Source organism: Corythoichthys intestinalis, chromosome 7, assembly GCF_030265065.1.
Source record: "Corythoichthys intestinalis isolate RoL2023-P3 chromosome 7, ASM3026506v1, whole genome shotgun sequence".
NCBI lineage: Eukaryota > Metazoa > Chordata > Actinopteri > Syngnathiformes > Syngnathidae > Corythoichthys > Corythoichthys intestinalis.
In genome coordinates, this window is record NC_080401.1 from 11,831,671 (window position 1) to 11,847,718 (window position 16,048).

Genomic DNA, 16,048 nt, shown 5'->3' on the forward strand with positions numbered 1-16,048 from the left:
GCAAACAGTTGCAATTCAAACTACAAAACGGTGGAGAAAAATGAATCCGCTGTTCACACCGTCTCTTCACACTCAGAGACATGATTTTGTCGTCGACTTTGTCAGGAGAACTAACCCCAAAAAGGTACGATGTATTTGTTTTGGCTAGTTGATCAAGCACCTGCAATTAATGAAGTGAAGTCAGAACTCAGTCCCATTGTGCCTGAACGATATCGTTCTCGTTTTGTCTTAACGACCACGATGAAACTGGACCCAAACTATATTAATTCAACCATAACGTCGTCCCATATTTTCTTTAGGTGGCAGATTTGGGCTGTGGCGAGTGCAGCCTTCTTCAAAAGCTCAGGTTCCACCGTCAAATTGAATTGTTGGTCGGAGTTGACATCAATGGCGAGAAGCTGAGAAAAAAGATGTAAGTGCAGCCTTAAAACGACCCAATTTTTCAGCGCATTACTGCCTTTGTAATGTGTTTCGACGTGTAAGAGGAACTATCGTATTAAATAGAAAATGAAAATAAATTATTAAATAGATAAATAAACTGGTTTATAAATTGGTTTCTGTAGTCTGTAGGAGTGTGGTAAATCAGTAAATACGTGCATCCGTAAATGGTTGGTTCTCCACAAAATAGATAGATACAATTTTTAAAAAGTTTTGTAATGGCAGATAGTGTCATGAACATTTCCATCTGAATTCAAACTGGTTTTGTGATGCCAATGATGTGAAGCAAGCACGTAGGTTTGCATTGGGATGGTAGGGACATAACACTACCAACTTTTCAGGATGCTCAAATTGTCCCCACCCACCTTTAAGCAACCTTATATGCATGATATAATGAGTTCAGTTATACAGATAATTTTGATTGCCTTCCCATATGTTGTAAGGATAGAATTGACCCTGCCTTAATTTAATTATTCAAACTTACATTTACCCCTTTTCACTTGCTGAATGCGCCGGTCCATCTCCCCCCCCCCCCCCAAACGCACATTTGATTAGCTGATGACTTGACTCACCCCAGACACACATGCACGCTCACACTCACACAGCCTTGACAGATATACTTGTCGACAACATGCCGCCTCCTCCGCCCCCCTTGAAGAGGAGGAATAATAGAAAGTTTTTTTTCAGCCAGCAGCCACTGTAAGTCATGTAAAAAGACGTCAATGTAGTGGAGGTGGGGAAGCACACCACAAATTTTGCTACTGAAAGTCCTACCTGCATCAGAGTTACCATAACATTAAACTGTGTTAATTTGCTAACCTCCAAAACACGAGTAGGATGTTGCTTGGTGAGAAATGTCCCTCTGTTTGTGTTTTCTACTGTTGACATTTATTAAAGTGTGAGAAATGTAGTGAACTCTGCTGGACACCATAGAACCAGAAAAACATGAGTAAGAAGCTGCTTGGGGAGAGACTGGTGCTGCATAACCTCATATGTTACCCACACAACACAACATGCACAAACCCCCCGTTGACTCAATCTGTGTGGTCTTATTATTGTCCCATCGCGAGCAAAAAGTGTACCTGCAGGTTATGCTGTTATATCATCCCCACCAATGTTGAGACCACACCTACGGCCTTGCAATATTGGTAGGGATGATACAACAATATAACCTGACTGTACGCTTTTTCCTGGGGACGGGACATTAATGAGACCAAAATGATTGTTGAACGGGGGTCAGGGCTATCATGAATATGAACCTAATGAAGTGACAGGCTGGATGATTAAAGCAAAATTAATCTGTATTTAATTATACTAACTTTCACACTGCAAATTTACAGTATAACGTCTTAATCTAATTTTTCTTATATCTATATTTTCATCTTTTTTCGCGTTTTAAACGCTAGTTAACAGATTAATGCGTCAAATTCTTCCACTTAAGTAAATATTACTACAGTATTTGTTCTTATTAAGGCCGTACATCTGAAAGTTGGTTATTTTTCACCTAGCTCAAGAAAAAAATGCTTTCAAATAATGTTTTGAACAATATCTGTTCTTGAATTAGGAACATTTCTGACAAGTTTTTTTTTTTTTTTTTTTTTTTTTAATATTAAACATACAAACTTTTTGCTTGAAATAAGTCTATTAAGCTTATTTTCAGCTAGGTATTTTTCTTACTACAAGAAATCTGAGTGAAATTTACATGAAGTACTACAAGATATTTTGACATATTTTTAGTAGATTTACAATGAAAACACGGGAATTTAAGTTTTTTTTTTTTTTTTTCAGTTTTAAGGAGGTGGGGTTTTGCAGTGCATATGTATAGGATCAGGTAGTGCACCGTTCGATTCAAACCTTTGTTTTCAAAAACTACTAAAGAAACATTTTGAAAACTTCCTGAATAAATGTCTGGATTTCATAAGCAAATTTAAATTGTAATACTTGAACACAAACTATATTAACATACACAAGAAATACAAACTTGTTCATCACCCCTTAACTATCCAGGAATGCAAAAAATAAACGGTTTTGCGCATGCGTATAATGTTAAAAATGCCGGCGAATGCAGCAGTTGCAAAGTAAGCACTACAAACTTTCGATAAAGAAAGCCATAGTTACTTACGTTTGATCATGGACGGACGTGTAGAAAAGTTCTCCTCAGACACATCCTGCCATGTGGCTGCACACAACTCAACTGCACGCCGCTCTCTCACTGTTAACGTCTTCGCCGTGTCTTTAAGCATTTGTTAATGCCATAATTATGTTGCACGTGTATGTTTATGATGTAACTTGTTTATTTAGCACCTTTGGATAACATTGAGAGTCCAACTGAATGTAAAAGAAGGCTTATTCACCACCACAAAAGCTTCGGAAGCAAAATATTATCAGGGTGAAAAATGTGACGCAACACCGACTGTGAACGCATGTGCAAGTGTGGGTAGGGGAGGGGTCACGTCATCAGTCAATCAAACTTGCGTTTGAGGGAGAAAAAAATGGACTAGCACATTCGGGCAAGGGAAAAAGGGTCAATGTAAGTCTGAACATATTGAAAGTACTGTAATTCACTTAATAATGGCAGGGTTAATGCCATTCTTACAACATGGGAAGACAAGCTAAATTACCTACATAATTGAAGTCATGATATAATGCAAATAAGGTTGCGTAAAAGTTGGTGTGGACAATTTTAGCATCCTGAAAAGCTGGTAGTGTTATTTCCCTACCGTCCCTATGCAAACCTATGCCCTTGATGTGACGTTCCACAGGCACAGACTGGCCCCAATATCTACTGACTATCTGCAACCACCAGCTAATCAACTGTGCGTCCAGCTTTACCAGGGCTCTGTCACACAGAAAGATGCCCGCTTCAGAGGATTTGACTTGATCACCAGTATAGAGCTGTAAGTATTTTTTTTTTAAAATTAATTAATTTTTAAAACATAATCTTATCTCTTGTTTTATCTCTACCCATACTTGTGTATCTGCAGCATAGAGCACCTTGCCCTGAATGATTTGGAGCAGTTTTCAAAGGTGGTCTTTGGCTACATGGCTCCACAAACGGTGATCATCAGTACTCCAAATTCTGAGTTCAACCCACTTTTCCCTGGATTGCTGGGTTTCAGACACAACGACCACAAGTTTGAGTGGACCAGAGTTGAGTTCCAATCATGGTGTGTTGTTTCATAAATCCATTGTCCATCCATTCAAGTGTTTTTCCATTGAGGCTGACAGAGTGTAAAATGTGACAAAAGATGATAACTTTTCCCATTGTTCCTCTCTACAATCTGAAACGATGCTAAAACAAAAAATCAACGGGGAATATCCTGGACAAAATTACGTTCATTATCCCATAATTTTACAAGATTTGTTATTCTTCAAAATTATTTAACAGCAACAAAAAGACCATGACATTAAAATCATTCTGGGATGATTGCTTTGCCTTTGCTCTAATGTGGCAATAAACCCCTCGTTTATGATGAAATGGGTATTTCTTTCCAGGTCCCTGAAAGTATGTTTAGTGTTTGGCTATATGGCAGAGTTCACTGGAGTAGGAAAAGCTCCGCCAGGCCAAGAGGATAGTATCGGCTTCTGTACCCAGATTGGTGTGTTTCACAGGCTCATGATGACCAACAGAGATGGTCACATGTTTGGTAACAATGCAGAAGTTGAGTTTCCATACAAGCTGGTAAGTAAGAGAAAAGCTATGTGGAATGAATTTTGCAACTATTGTAAATGTGTGTGTTTTTTTTTTTATTAGCTCTACTGTGTGACCTATCCAAGCCTTTGTGACAACAACATCTTGCGCAAAGTCCTGGTTAGTGAGTTGCTGTATTGGGCGGAAAAGCTAACAAAACAATGGCTGGAAAATTTGGCAGGTAAGAGTAACAGTTATAAATTGGGCCAGGTTTAGGAAAGATCGTAACTCATATCTCAACCATATTCTTTATTTTGTAAGTCAGACCATTCTCAAAACATTTAAAGCATATGGAGGCAGAAGTACTGTATGTATTTCTTGTTTGAAATGGTGACTCAGGTTTTATTAAATACTTTACTTTTTTTACTTACTTTTTAATTTTCTCACTTACTTTTTAATTTTCTCACTGTGAACCATCATCCTGCTCACGCTTCAAGTCCTGCAGACCATAAGTTGGTGCGGCTTATCAGGGGATTTTTAACAGGCTAATGAGCTGCATGTCTTTTGTTGTACTGGAAATGCCCCATAATACAATGCGGACATCTGCAGTCCAATGCAATGATACTTTTGAGCATTATTTTCCCCCAGTCGTCAACATATTGTTCAAATTTAAAGATCAACAGACTGATTTTCCCCACACACTTGAGGAGTAGCCAGCAACCATTTATGGTCTGTCGGAGTTTATGTGTGCAGTAAATCTTGATGTGCCCCAAGGTATTGTCTGACTACATCAAAAATGAATTCTCGTTTCTCTGATTTATTTTTATACTAATCAAACCCAAGTGGAACACGAGGAGCAAATTCCTGTGGAGAGGGATGACAGAGGAGGGTGCGAGTTTGGAGAGATCTTTTGGACAAATCCTCAAGAACTGCAGTGTCAACCATTACACAGGTGTGTATCCTAATTATGGACCAAGCATGCAATCTACAGTTTGATTGACACTGTCAGGGAGGTATTAATTACTTCAGCCCATTTCATTGTCTTTAAATGAATGGCCACATGTCAAGCCTACATTAGATCTTCTTCTATTTAACATTAAACATTGACTTCACTATCAGACAGACAATAGATTTCATAATACTTGACATGACACAGGAAACGTGGCCAATCCGTAGTGGGTTTCAAAAACTTCAAATATTTTCAAAACAAAAGCTGCTAGCGAGCTAAAACCAAAACCGACACCTCCCTTAGGCATATAAGACTCTCCATGAGCAGCGACATCAAAAAATTCAAAGTCGTTCCCTAATAAAATCCAGATTATTTTTTTATAATAGTAAAAGTATGACAAAACAAAAAATTGCTATAAAATTCTTAAATTTTAAGCTAGATACACAAAAATCTCAAAATTCAGAGATAGTCACCTATAGTTTCAGGGTCAATAGCAATATTTAACATCTCATATAAGTTTTTGCCCAAAACAGACATTTTTTTTTCAACAGCTAATAAAGCAATTTTCACATCAGAATCTTAATACTTGAGGAAAGCAATAATTTAACCAACAAAAGCTAAATTTGCATTTTTCTACATACACACAACTTATTTAGGTTGAATTCCGCTATTGTGTGAGATACACAATCCAACATGGCGGCCGTCACAAAACAGTGTTTTAAGTTGAAAATTCTTACAAATAAATGCTAAAATCACGCAATTTCAATAGAAATTAATGTAAAACAGTCTAGATTCTTGGTTAAAAGGAAAAAACCGTTATCGTTCATTTTACGTAAATATGTCAAGTCAAAGTTGCGGTATTGTTTAATCTAACGTGTCGGCCGTTACGAAACAGAGCTTTTTAAGTTGAAAATTCTTGCAAACAAATGCTTAAAATGCGGAATTTCTATAGATATGAACGTAAAACAGTCCAGATTTTTAGTTAAAGCAATAAACGGGCAGTTACTCATTTTACGTAAATATTTCAAGCCAAAGTTACGGTATTGTTTAATCCAACATGGCGGTCATCACGAAACAAAGAGCTTTTAAATTTGAAAATTATTGGAAATAAATACTTAAATCGCGCAATTTCTGTAGATATGAACGTAAAACAGACTAGAGTCTAGACTCTTGGTTAAAAGCAAAAAACCGGGCAGTCATAATTAATTTTATTAAATATTTCCAAGCTAAAGTTAGGCTAATTTTTTTCCATTCTTTTTTTTTGTATTCACGTTTTAAAGTGCACGCATGGTGTGAAAAAAAAAAAAATTACCTTAAATCCTTGACCAAATCACTCTTGAGACACTCCTGCCGGCTTATATGCAGTAAAACCGTCATCCTATTTCCACCTAAATCCGGTGTTAGAACGGAGCCTGTGCTTTGAGTTTATCACAGTGAATAGTGAAAGCCACCTCAACGCTCTATGGGTTGGCCCCCTTTCGGAAGGCGTGGCGCAAAGTCTGTGGGAGTTGTCATGTCAACTGATGGCGGAGTCTATGCATTGAATAATTCATTAATTTGTCTTCTGTTGTACCGCTTATTCTTACGAGGGTGGCGGGGTGCTAGAGCTAGCTAACTATTGATAATTGTAATTAAAACAGCGTTCTAATATGTTAAAACACTTTGATGATGCCTGTGCAGGTTTGTACCTGCTTTTTGTACCTTTTTGTTTGGTTTTTACAAAAAACAATTTTGCTACATGTTATTTATGGTATTTCTGCCTCAGACATGTGTCTGTTCCCCTGCACTTGCTGTGGAATTGCTGCCCTAAGTTAAGTGAGCTGAGTGGAAGCCTGGGAAATATGAGACAACTCATTGTAGATGATCCGCAGGTTAAAATGAATGGCCAGCACTCTGCTGTTATTATCTGCATTTTGGAACAAGGTACCAGTGCATTTATTTTTCCAGCTTTTAATTGCAATGAACATGTCAACAATTCATGATGGAAGAGCCTACTTTTTTCCCATTTTGAAACCAAATGATACCTGTGGTGCTCACATTGCTAACAGACCTGTGTATTTAGAACTAGAAGATGATGATCCTAATGATCTGAGGGACAGCGGCTATGCTGAGGCCTGCCATGTGGAACCGGAACACTGGGAAACAGATGATTAGTGTTCACTAAATTGGAGCGGGAAACTTGTTTCAGAAAGTAAAGTGATCTATTTTGGCAAAAGAATTATTGAATGTTAAGTAAATAAGACAATTAAAAAAATCTAGCATACGTGGTTGAGTAACTTTATTCAGTTTTATTCAACAGTGTAAGGTACACATCATTGGGATCCAGCACAGTTTAAGGGGCAAAAATATCTTAAGGGAAACGGGAACCAATGGATTGAGGGCTTATACAGCGCAGTACATCACTTTACAGTAAAATACAAGCAGCACTTGGATATAGACAACAGCTTCACAGAAGAGAGGAAGCAACCATGTTTTCAACAACATGTTAGTTAGCCGTGTGACATTTACCTGCGTCACACAGGTAAAACAAATATCCAAAAAAGAACAGAACTGACTAAACAAATACTCATCATCACAAAAAAATCAGATTCAACACCGCCTTGAGAGTCAAGAACATGTTTCCTCAACAAGACAACATAGCATCACTATATCAAACACAGTGATATGTTGGCATTTTCAACATGACATTCAAATCATGCTGAACACTGAAAAAACATTACACAAACGTACAGAATCAACTACAGTATACATGATTTTGATCAGACTTGACCTGTCGACTGCTTTTTCACTGGGTCAGTTTCTGATTGAGAGGGTTCACAAAATCAAAATAATTTGCAAATGATTATGACAATAGGACATTCACGGAAATTATGAATGCTCATTCGTTGCCACACTATTACAACATAAACACATGTAATTTTTTATGAGAAATGAGAATGCATGGAATAGAATTCCACCATTTTTTTACTACTTAAATTCGTATTTGCACTATGCACACACTTGATATGACTAATAGCAACTAAAATGTTTTAGGCTCACACATCCCCAATTACTGTAATGACTCCATAAAAAAATATTTTTGTACACCTTTTAAACATTTACGTGGCTTTCCTTCTATGTTCTCTCGTGGGGCTTTCACTTTAAGATGCATTTAAAGTAATTATCCCAAAAAACAAGGATCCCTCATTCTTTACCACTTGAAAGCGTTATAGTAAGTTTAATTAGACTCATGGCATACTGTAATACAGGATTTGGGTTTCCAACATCACGTGTAAAGAGTAAGGCTTTTTATTTATTTTTTTTAAATTGGCCTCAAAGTTTATTTTTGTTTCAATACTTGAAACTTAAAAAATCCCTATATTTCGCAAATGTATATTCCTACAATAATATTAAATGAAGTATATTGTGTGTTAATATATTGTTTATAATTTTTAGAGTATCAAGCCCACTGCTACAAACGTGCATAGGCAATGAAAATCAGTACTTCTGATTTAGCCAGGTGTCCTTATTATAATCCCACTTTGGCATCATGCAGAGTAGAAAATGCAGATGTAAAATAACTTGCTTTGTTTAGTTCCGCCATTAATATAGCCTGGCAAGCCAGCCTGACTTTCACCAGGTAGAACAGGGGTGCCCAAAACCGGTCACCGAGAGCTCCCATGTCCAGCTTGTTTTCCATGTGTCCCTCCGCCAATACACCTGAATCAATAATCAGGATCATTATCAGGCTCCTGCAGAGCTTGCTGATGAGCTGATCATTTGATTCAGGTATGTTAAAGGAGGGAGACATGGAAAACAAGCGGGATAGGGGCTCTCGAGTACCGGACTTGGGCACCCCTGATGTAGAAGATACTGGTCTTCTGTGGTTTGAGCTGGATTTCAAAATCGATGCTAGAGGTGGGGCTAACAAGCACCGACTGAATCTGAAAGAACCGATCACAAAAGCACGCATGTGACAAATGCAATGCAAGTCTCGCTGTCTGTTTGTAGTTCACAAACAACTGCGACATGCAGTATAATCAAATGAGTGCACCAGTGAACGATAACTGCCGTTTTTATGGGGGGAACAGATGCTAACAGTCAATTTAAAAGCTTTGCGAAGTTCAGTCTGCCTTTAGCTTGGTCAAGTTTGTTTTGTTGTTTTCATGAGATTCAAAAGGACTTAACGTTGCACAAGCAATAACAGAACGCTGAAAAAATGCCATCAAGTCCTCTGCAGCAGCCTCTTCATTGGACATACGGGAAAAAAGACAAGAACGCCCTCTGAAACTCCCAAGAGTGTAAAAAATATTTGCCGTCGCACCCCTTCATGACCCATTACAAAGTCCCGCCTTGTGTGCTGTGATTTGTTTGTCCAGATTAGGACTGGAGGGGAAATCCAGGTGCAACCACAGAAGACCAGATTGACTTGCCATGGACCAGACTACCATTAATATTTAAAAGTAATAAACTTTACAAATGAGAATTAATAATTGTTATAATTGGTCTTTTGGCAGGTCTAATGGGTTAATGCAGACAAAAAATATTAGATAAACAGTACAACTAAAAATTGGCCAAAGTTACCACTGTCATTTTGCTGTTTTCAACCAAGTGACCACTGTAGTACTACAATGACAGAATTACTTTGAATACAGTTAAAAGTGATATGTATATGGTTACAGGTGTGCTCGCACTCAATCGTCCAGCTCAAGTCTAGCAAATGATCTTACTAGTAAAATATGATCTTATTTGAGTTTTTGCCACAGCTGCCTCTCAGCTTCTTGAATACAAAAATAATGAACAGATCAGAGAAATGTAAACAACAAAATAAATTACTATGGGATGAAAAGAAATGTATTGGAATTTTATAGCGTGATCGTCCTATTACAATGGAATCTCTTCTTAGGAGATTGTTTTTCAGTTCACATTTGAAAATGTATGAATGGTATCAACTTAGGCAGCAATTATCTTGGCATGATTATTGACTCGGACCTAAAATTTGACAGCAATCTAAAGTTCGTTACAAAATCTACCTATTACCACCCAAAAACTATCACCAGAATTAAGGGGCTTTTGTCTAAACAAGACATGGAAAAACTTATCCATGCATTCATATTTAGTAGATTGGACTATTGAAGTGGTATTTTTAAAGGTCTTAAAAAAAAAAAATCTTTCAGGAAGCTGCAGCTGGTAAAGAATGCTGCTTCCAGTATCCTTACGCGTACAAAGAAACTGGACCATATTACACCGGTTATGAAATCGTTACACTGGCTTCCAGGGAGTCTGCTATGAAATACTACTGCTTGTCTACAAAACACTTAATGGCCTTGGACCAAAATACATGCTTGATTTGTTTGACCCCTATGAAGCATCTAAACCCCTAAGGTCGTCTGGAACCTGTATGTTTGAAGAACAAGGACACAGCAGGTAAGGCAGCATTTAGTTACTGTGCTCCTCACCTATGGAACAAGGTACCTGAAGGTCTAAAGAACGGGTCGGCAACCCAAAATGTTGAAAGATCCATATTGGACCAAAAAAATATGTCTGGAGCGGCAAAAAATTAAAAGCCGTCTATAAGCTTTATAATTAAGGCAACACATTGTGTATCTATTTATGTTAGCTATATTAGCCAATTATCAAAATGACTAGGTTGTCTAAAAACATGAGCCTTCATGATGAAATGTTTATTTTCCCTGCAGTGATTCCTATAGAGAATGATGAGCCACATGACTACTCTGTTGTACGATGCCGCCTGAGGCTTAACTAAATTACAGTATTAATGAATTAGAAGAATGTGCCATGTTTGTCCTATAAGTATTTAGTCAACCACAAATTGTGCAAGTTCTCCCACTTGAAAATATTAGAGACGCCTGTAATTGTCAACATGAGTAAACAACCATGAGAGACAGAATGTGGAGAAAAAAAAAACAGAAAATCACATTGTTTGATTTTTGAAGAATTTATTTGCAAATCATGGTGGAAAATTAAGTATTTGGTCAGTACCAAAAGTTCATCTCAATACTTTGTTATGTACCCTTTATTGACAATAACGGAGGCCAAACGTTTTCTGTAACTCTTCACACGCATTTCACACACTATTGCTGGTATTTTGGCCCACTCCTCCATGCAGATCTCCTCTAGAGCAGTGATGTTTTGGGGCTGTCGTTGGGCGACACGGACTTTCAACTCCCTCCACAGATTATCTATGGGGTTGAGATCTGGAGACTGGCTAGGCCACTCCAGGACCTTGAAATGCTTCTTACGAAGCCACTCCTTTGTTGCCCTAGCTGTGTGTTTGGGATCATTGTCATGCTGAAAGACCCAGCCACGTCTCATCTTCATTGCCCTTGCTGATGGAAGGAGATTTTCACTCAAAATCTCTCGATACATGGCCCCATTCATTCTTTCCTTTACACAGATCAGTCGTACTGGTCCCTTTGCAGAAAAACAGCCCCAAAGCATGATGTTTCCACCCCCATGCTTCACAGTGCGTATGGTGTTCTTCAGATGCAATTCAGTTTTCTTTCTCCTCCAAACACGAGAACCTGTGTTTCTACCAAAAAATTCTATTTTGGTTTCATCTGACCATAACACATTCTCCCAGTCCTCTTCTGGATCATCCAAATGCTCTCTAGCGAACCGCAGACGGGCCTGGACGTGTACTGGCTTCAGCAGGGGGACCCGTCTGGCAGGGCAGGATTTGAGTCCCTGGCGGTGCATTGTGTTATTGATAGTAGCCTTTGTTACTGTGGTCCCAGCTCTCTGTAGGTCATTTAGTAGGTCCCCCATGTGGTTTTGGGATTTTTGCTCACTGTTCTTGTTGTCATTTTGACACCACGGGGTGAGCTCTTGCATGGAGCCCGAGATCGAGGGAGATTATCAGTGGTCTTGTATCTCTTCCATTTTCTAATTTCTCCCACGGTTGATTTCTTTACACCAAGCGAAGAGTGAAGAGTTACGGAAAACGTTTGGCCACCGTTATTGCCAACAAAGGGGACATAACAAAGTACTGAGATGAACTTTTGGCATTGACCACATACTTATTTTCCACCATGATTTGCAAACAAATTCTTTCAAAATCAAACAAGGTGATTTTCTGTTTTGTTTTTCCACATTGTCTCTCATGGTTGAGGTTTACCCATGTTGACAATTACAGGCCTCTAATCTTTTCAAGTAGGAGAACTTGGTGGTTGACTAAATACTTATTTGCCCCACTGTATATACCCCCCCGCCCCCATCTTTTTCCATTTCCAAGCATTTTTGAAAAAGCTCCAGTGAGCCACTAGGGCAACGGTAAAGAGCAGCATGTGGCTCTAGAGCCGCAGGTTGCTGACCCCTGGTCTAAAGTCTGCTCCTTTAAATCAGGGCCAAAAACGCTATTGTGAACAACTGCATATTCATAACTGCCTATTTTATCTCCTGTTTCCATCTTATTTTTTGCTTTATATTCATTTTCTAGTTTTATTTATATTTCCTGTTTCAATTGTTTAACTTTCTTGATTATTTAAGGTGATTTTTTTTTACGGATCATTTTATCTCAGTGGATCTTCATGTGATGTAACGCACTTTGAATTGCCTTGTGTCGAATTGTGCTATACATAAATTTGCCTTGCCTTAAGAAAAAAAAAACAAAGGAATTTACTGCCACAGGTTTGAAAGTGAAACCACTGAACAATAACTACAAGGTGAACAGATGTCAGAAAGCAAGTGTTCATTTAGCCACAAAAACAGGAAGGAGCTATTGTGACATCAGATACTCAACGGGCACATAAGATAAGACCGTGTACATCATTATGTAGAATGTGACAGAACACTAAAATGGTTGCGACACTCCTTCGTTTTTTTTTTTTTTTTTTTTTCTGGGGGAGGAGAGGTTTTGGCCCATAACCCAGTTTAACGCTTTATCACCACTTGCTCGTATGCTCCAGCGCCGACCCTGCAATAGTATAAGAACAAGCATAGAATAAGAATATAATGTATAGAATATAAAACAAGTTTAAATCTTGTCACATGTGTTCATGTTTATTAATCTGCCTTTAGCAAGGTCACATTTATGGCAAGGCATGCCCGTCCCCAACAGATTCCATGAAAAATAATTAATTTGTGGAATGGCTTTTAGTGTATACATTGTAGTATGCGCCGTTTGTTGTGGTATGCCCTGAAATTGAGAGACCAATTGGACCACAATCTGTCTGTTGCCCACAGGCAACTGGGTCAGGTTCAAGATTTCTCATCACTCTAAACAGGGCAAGGCGCATGCAAAATGGATCAAGTATCTTAGTCAATGTTTCATGACAGATAAGTTTAGACTGTCTTCAAGTTTCAATATATTTTTTACTCCAACAAAATTTAGCAAATTTGAATTGATAACCAGTGTTGTTAATAACGGGGTTAGAATATAAGGCGTTATTTTTTTCTGTAGTGAGTAAACTAATTAATTTTCTCATCTTTGCAACGCCGTTACCGTGACTGAGGATGTAAAGGCGTGTGTTACTATGCGTTACTACTTTGGTTGAATGACAGGAGAAAAGTGAGAGACACGGACTCCCGGAGAAAGCAGAGCGGGAGTGGGGAGGAAAAAAGGGAGTTGTCATGCCGTTGCAAACACGATGCTAGGTGGCTCCAATAATAACTGCCTGTAGCCGATAGCCTACAAACTGGCCCACATGATGCTGCGATAGATATCACATGTCTAGAGAACTACATGCGAAATGATAGACTCACCGGCGTTAGTAAACAGCCGCCAAAATAGAGAACTACATGCGAAATGATAGACTCACCGGCGTTAGTAAACAGCCGCCATCTTAAAGCAGTAGACTTCTGTTGTAGAGAACCTTCTTAGCGAACCTGAGTAACTTTTTATCTAAAATACTCCTAAATCGGCAAAATCTTGACTTGAATCTATCTTTAAATACAGTGGGGAGAACAAGTATTTGATACACAGTCAATGGGAAAACCCATTGGCAGTGTATCAAATACTTGTTCTCCCCACTGTATATGAAACAGTTTTAAAACTTTCACATGTTTAAAGTAGACCTAATGCAATAAAGGGAGCAATTTTAACAACTTTAACGGTTGATTCACAACATTAAATGACTTCCAAACATAGCAAAGGTCTCGCGTCGCCCTACGGCGGCTCCTCGGCGTTCTCATGCCTCCGCCTTCCCCTCTCTTCTCTAACTGGGTATCCGCCCTGTGCTCCGCCACGGATAGCTGGCTGGGCGGCTGGATGTTGCCTGCTATGGCGGGAGACCCTGCCCTGCCCTGGGCTTCGTGGGCCGCTGGGGGTTCCGTGGCGTGCAGTGTCGGCTGGGGGGCTGCGGCGGCGGCTCGTGGCCCGGGTGGGTGGACGGGGTTGGGGACGGGCGTGGGGTTGGTGGTGCATCCCCTCTTGCCATCCCCAAGGGGCCGGTAGATGGGCGCGCGGGTGGCCCAGGGGACCACCCTGGATTCCGGGGGGGAGGGGGGTGGGGACGAGGGCTCCTTTGCTGGGCTGCGGGAGGAGGGATGGCTGCGCTGACCCCCCCCGGCCCGCCTTCTCTCCCCGGGCTGGCTGAGTGGGGGCCGTGGCCCTGTGTCGGCGCCCGCATGGCGTCTCCGCACGTCTGCATGGCTGTGGGCGCGCTCGGGCGGGGGAGTCCCGGTGCCGGGATTGGTGATGGGGCGGCGTAGGGTCGGTGGCCAACGGGCTTACACTCACAAGGGATTCACACGATTACTGGGTTCTAGATCACAGCGATGATTTGTGTACACTCTACGCCTCTCTATCAATTAGCTTATAGATTCCCCCACCTTCTTCCCCCTCTTTCCCTGGTCAACAGGTCCCCCACATGGTGTCAACCGGAAATACATTTAGCTGACGATAGCACCAACATATTAGTAGTTAGTGTAGTTAGGCGTTCAATGTATTTCTTGTTGTTGTTTGTGTTTCTTCTTTCTTCTCGTGTTTTTCTTCTGTTCCCCCATAACCCCTTCCTGTTTGCTGTTTTGTCATAATAAATGAGGTATGTTGAATGATCACAAAGGGAGTATGTCACTCTCAATGTGAAACATTAAAACTGTTCAGACTATCCGTGCACTTAGACTTCCATTCTCCGTGTCAAACAGCTGAACAGGACAGGTTTAAAATAAATAAATAAATAAAACATAGCAAAGGTTACTATCTAGTTATCGCAATATCCGCAATACCCCTGTGTCTAGTTAAGCTTAGGGTAAAGATTTGGGCTAGGGCCAATTGTGCCAAAAACCCTTTGAACTTCACATAGTGTGACCTACGTTTTTTTTTTTTTTTTTTTTTTTTTAATGAAAAAAAAAACATGAAAAGTAAAACCAGTTACTTTGCCAAGTAACTAGTTACATTCAGGTAACTGAGTTACTAACTCAATTCCTTTTTGGGAGAAGTAATTTGTAACTGTAATTAATTGCTTTTTTTAAAGTAAGATTAACAACACTGTTAATAACACTAGATGCACGATTCAAATCCTTACCTAGTAGGAAGATGATGACTTCCAAGTGCTGTACTTCCTCCTGGGCCAACAAACAGGCGTAAGCCCTCCTCTGAAACGGACATAAAATCATGTCATCCTGTAATGTACTATCAGCCGGATCCCTTTCATTTTTTTTTAGCAGGTCCACGATCCAATCGTACAGAAACGTATACTATCGCATTAATTGTGTTGTCATGCAAAAAACCAAACTTTAAACAGTTTAGGTTAGTGTAACATGGAAAAGACCGAATCCCAAGAGTGCACTGATATCTGCATGAGCATGAATTACCCTCTGCACTAGAGTCGAGAAGGCTGGGTGTGAAGTCTTGGCTTTGGAGGATTTTTTCCACTACGTCGTCAGCATCTACACGGGTATCGTCCATTCTCTTTAGTTGCGACTCCATAGAGTCTTGCTTCACTGGATGCCTGAGAACAGGATTTGTGGGGGTCATTTTGTGCTGCCCTTTTAAACACACACTACCACAGAAATAGCTTTATTTTTCTTTCTCATAAAACATGTCACAAAGCTGTCATTGTGACCTACCGGTATCTCCTTTGTTTGGC

At 39.6% G+C, this 16,048-nt stretch overlaps 2 protein-coding genes across 5 annotated transcripts in view; one reads left to right on the forward strand and one right to left on the reverse strand.

Moving 5' to 3' along the window:
• On the forward strand, positions 1-7,279 carry henmt1 (HEN methyltransferase 1). Its single transcript, XM_057841636.1, has 9 exons — positions 1-124; positions 300-412; positions 3,201-3,335; positions 3,423-3,605; positions 3,934-4,120; positions 4,193-4,310; positions 4,913-5,021; positions 6,784-6,941; positions 7,081-7,279. Exons 1-9 carry the CDS (start codon positions 41-43, stop codon positions 7,170-7,172), a joined length of 1,179 nt encoding a protein of 392 aa, XP_057697619.1. The 5' UTR covers positions 1-40; the 3' UTR covers positions 7,173-7,279.
• The window catches only part of fam102bb (family with sequence similarity 102 member Bb), a 44,750-nt gene continuing 35,804 nt past the window's right edge, over positions 7,103-16,048 (reverse strand). Inside the window, exons 10-12 of one of the 4 annotated variants that reach the window (XM_057841639.1) lie at positions 15,774-15,910; positions 15,485-15,554; positions 7,103-12,933 (exon numbers count right to left, since the gene is read on the reverse strand). In XM_057841639.1, the coding sequence (XP_057697622.1) occupies positions 12,891-12,933; positions 15,485-15,554; positions 15,774-15,910 (250 nt within the window). In that variant the 3' untranslated portion in view covers positions 7,103-12,890. The remainder of the gene's footprint in view (positions 12,934-15,484; positions 15,555-15,773; positions 15,911-16,048) is intronic. The other 3 variants (XM_057841640.1, XM_057841637.1, XM_057841638.1) reach the window with 3 other exon arrangements.

Bases quoted from the DNA above. Each gene is read 5' to 3' on its own strand.
- henmt1 (XM_057841636.1), top strand. From the start codon at position 41: ATGAATCCGCTGTTCACACCGTCTCTTCACACTCAGAGACATGATTTT. The intron at 125-299 runs GTACGATGTATT...TATTTTCTTTAG, and splicing joins GGAGAACTAACCCCAAAAAG to GTGGCAGATTTGGGCTGTGG. The intron at 4,121-4,192 runs GTAAGTAAGAGA...TTTTTTTATTAG, and splicing joins TTGAGTTTCCATACAAGCTG to CTCTACTGTGTGACCTATCC.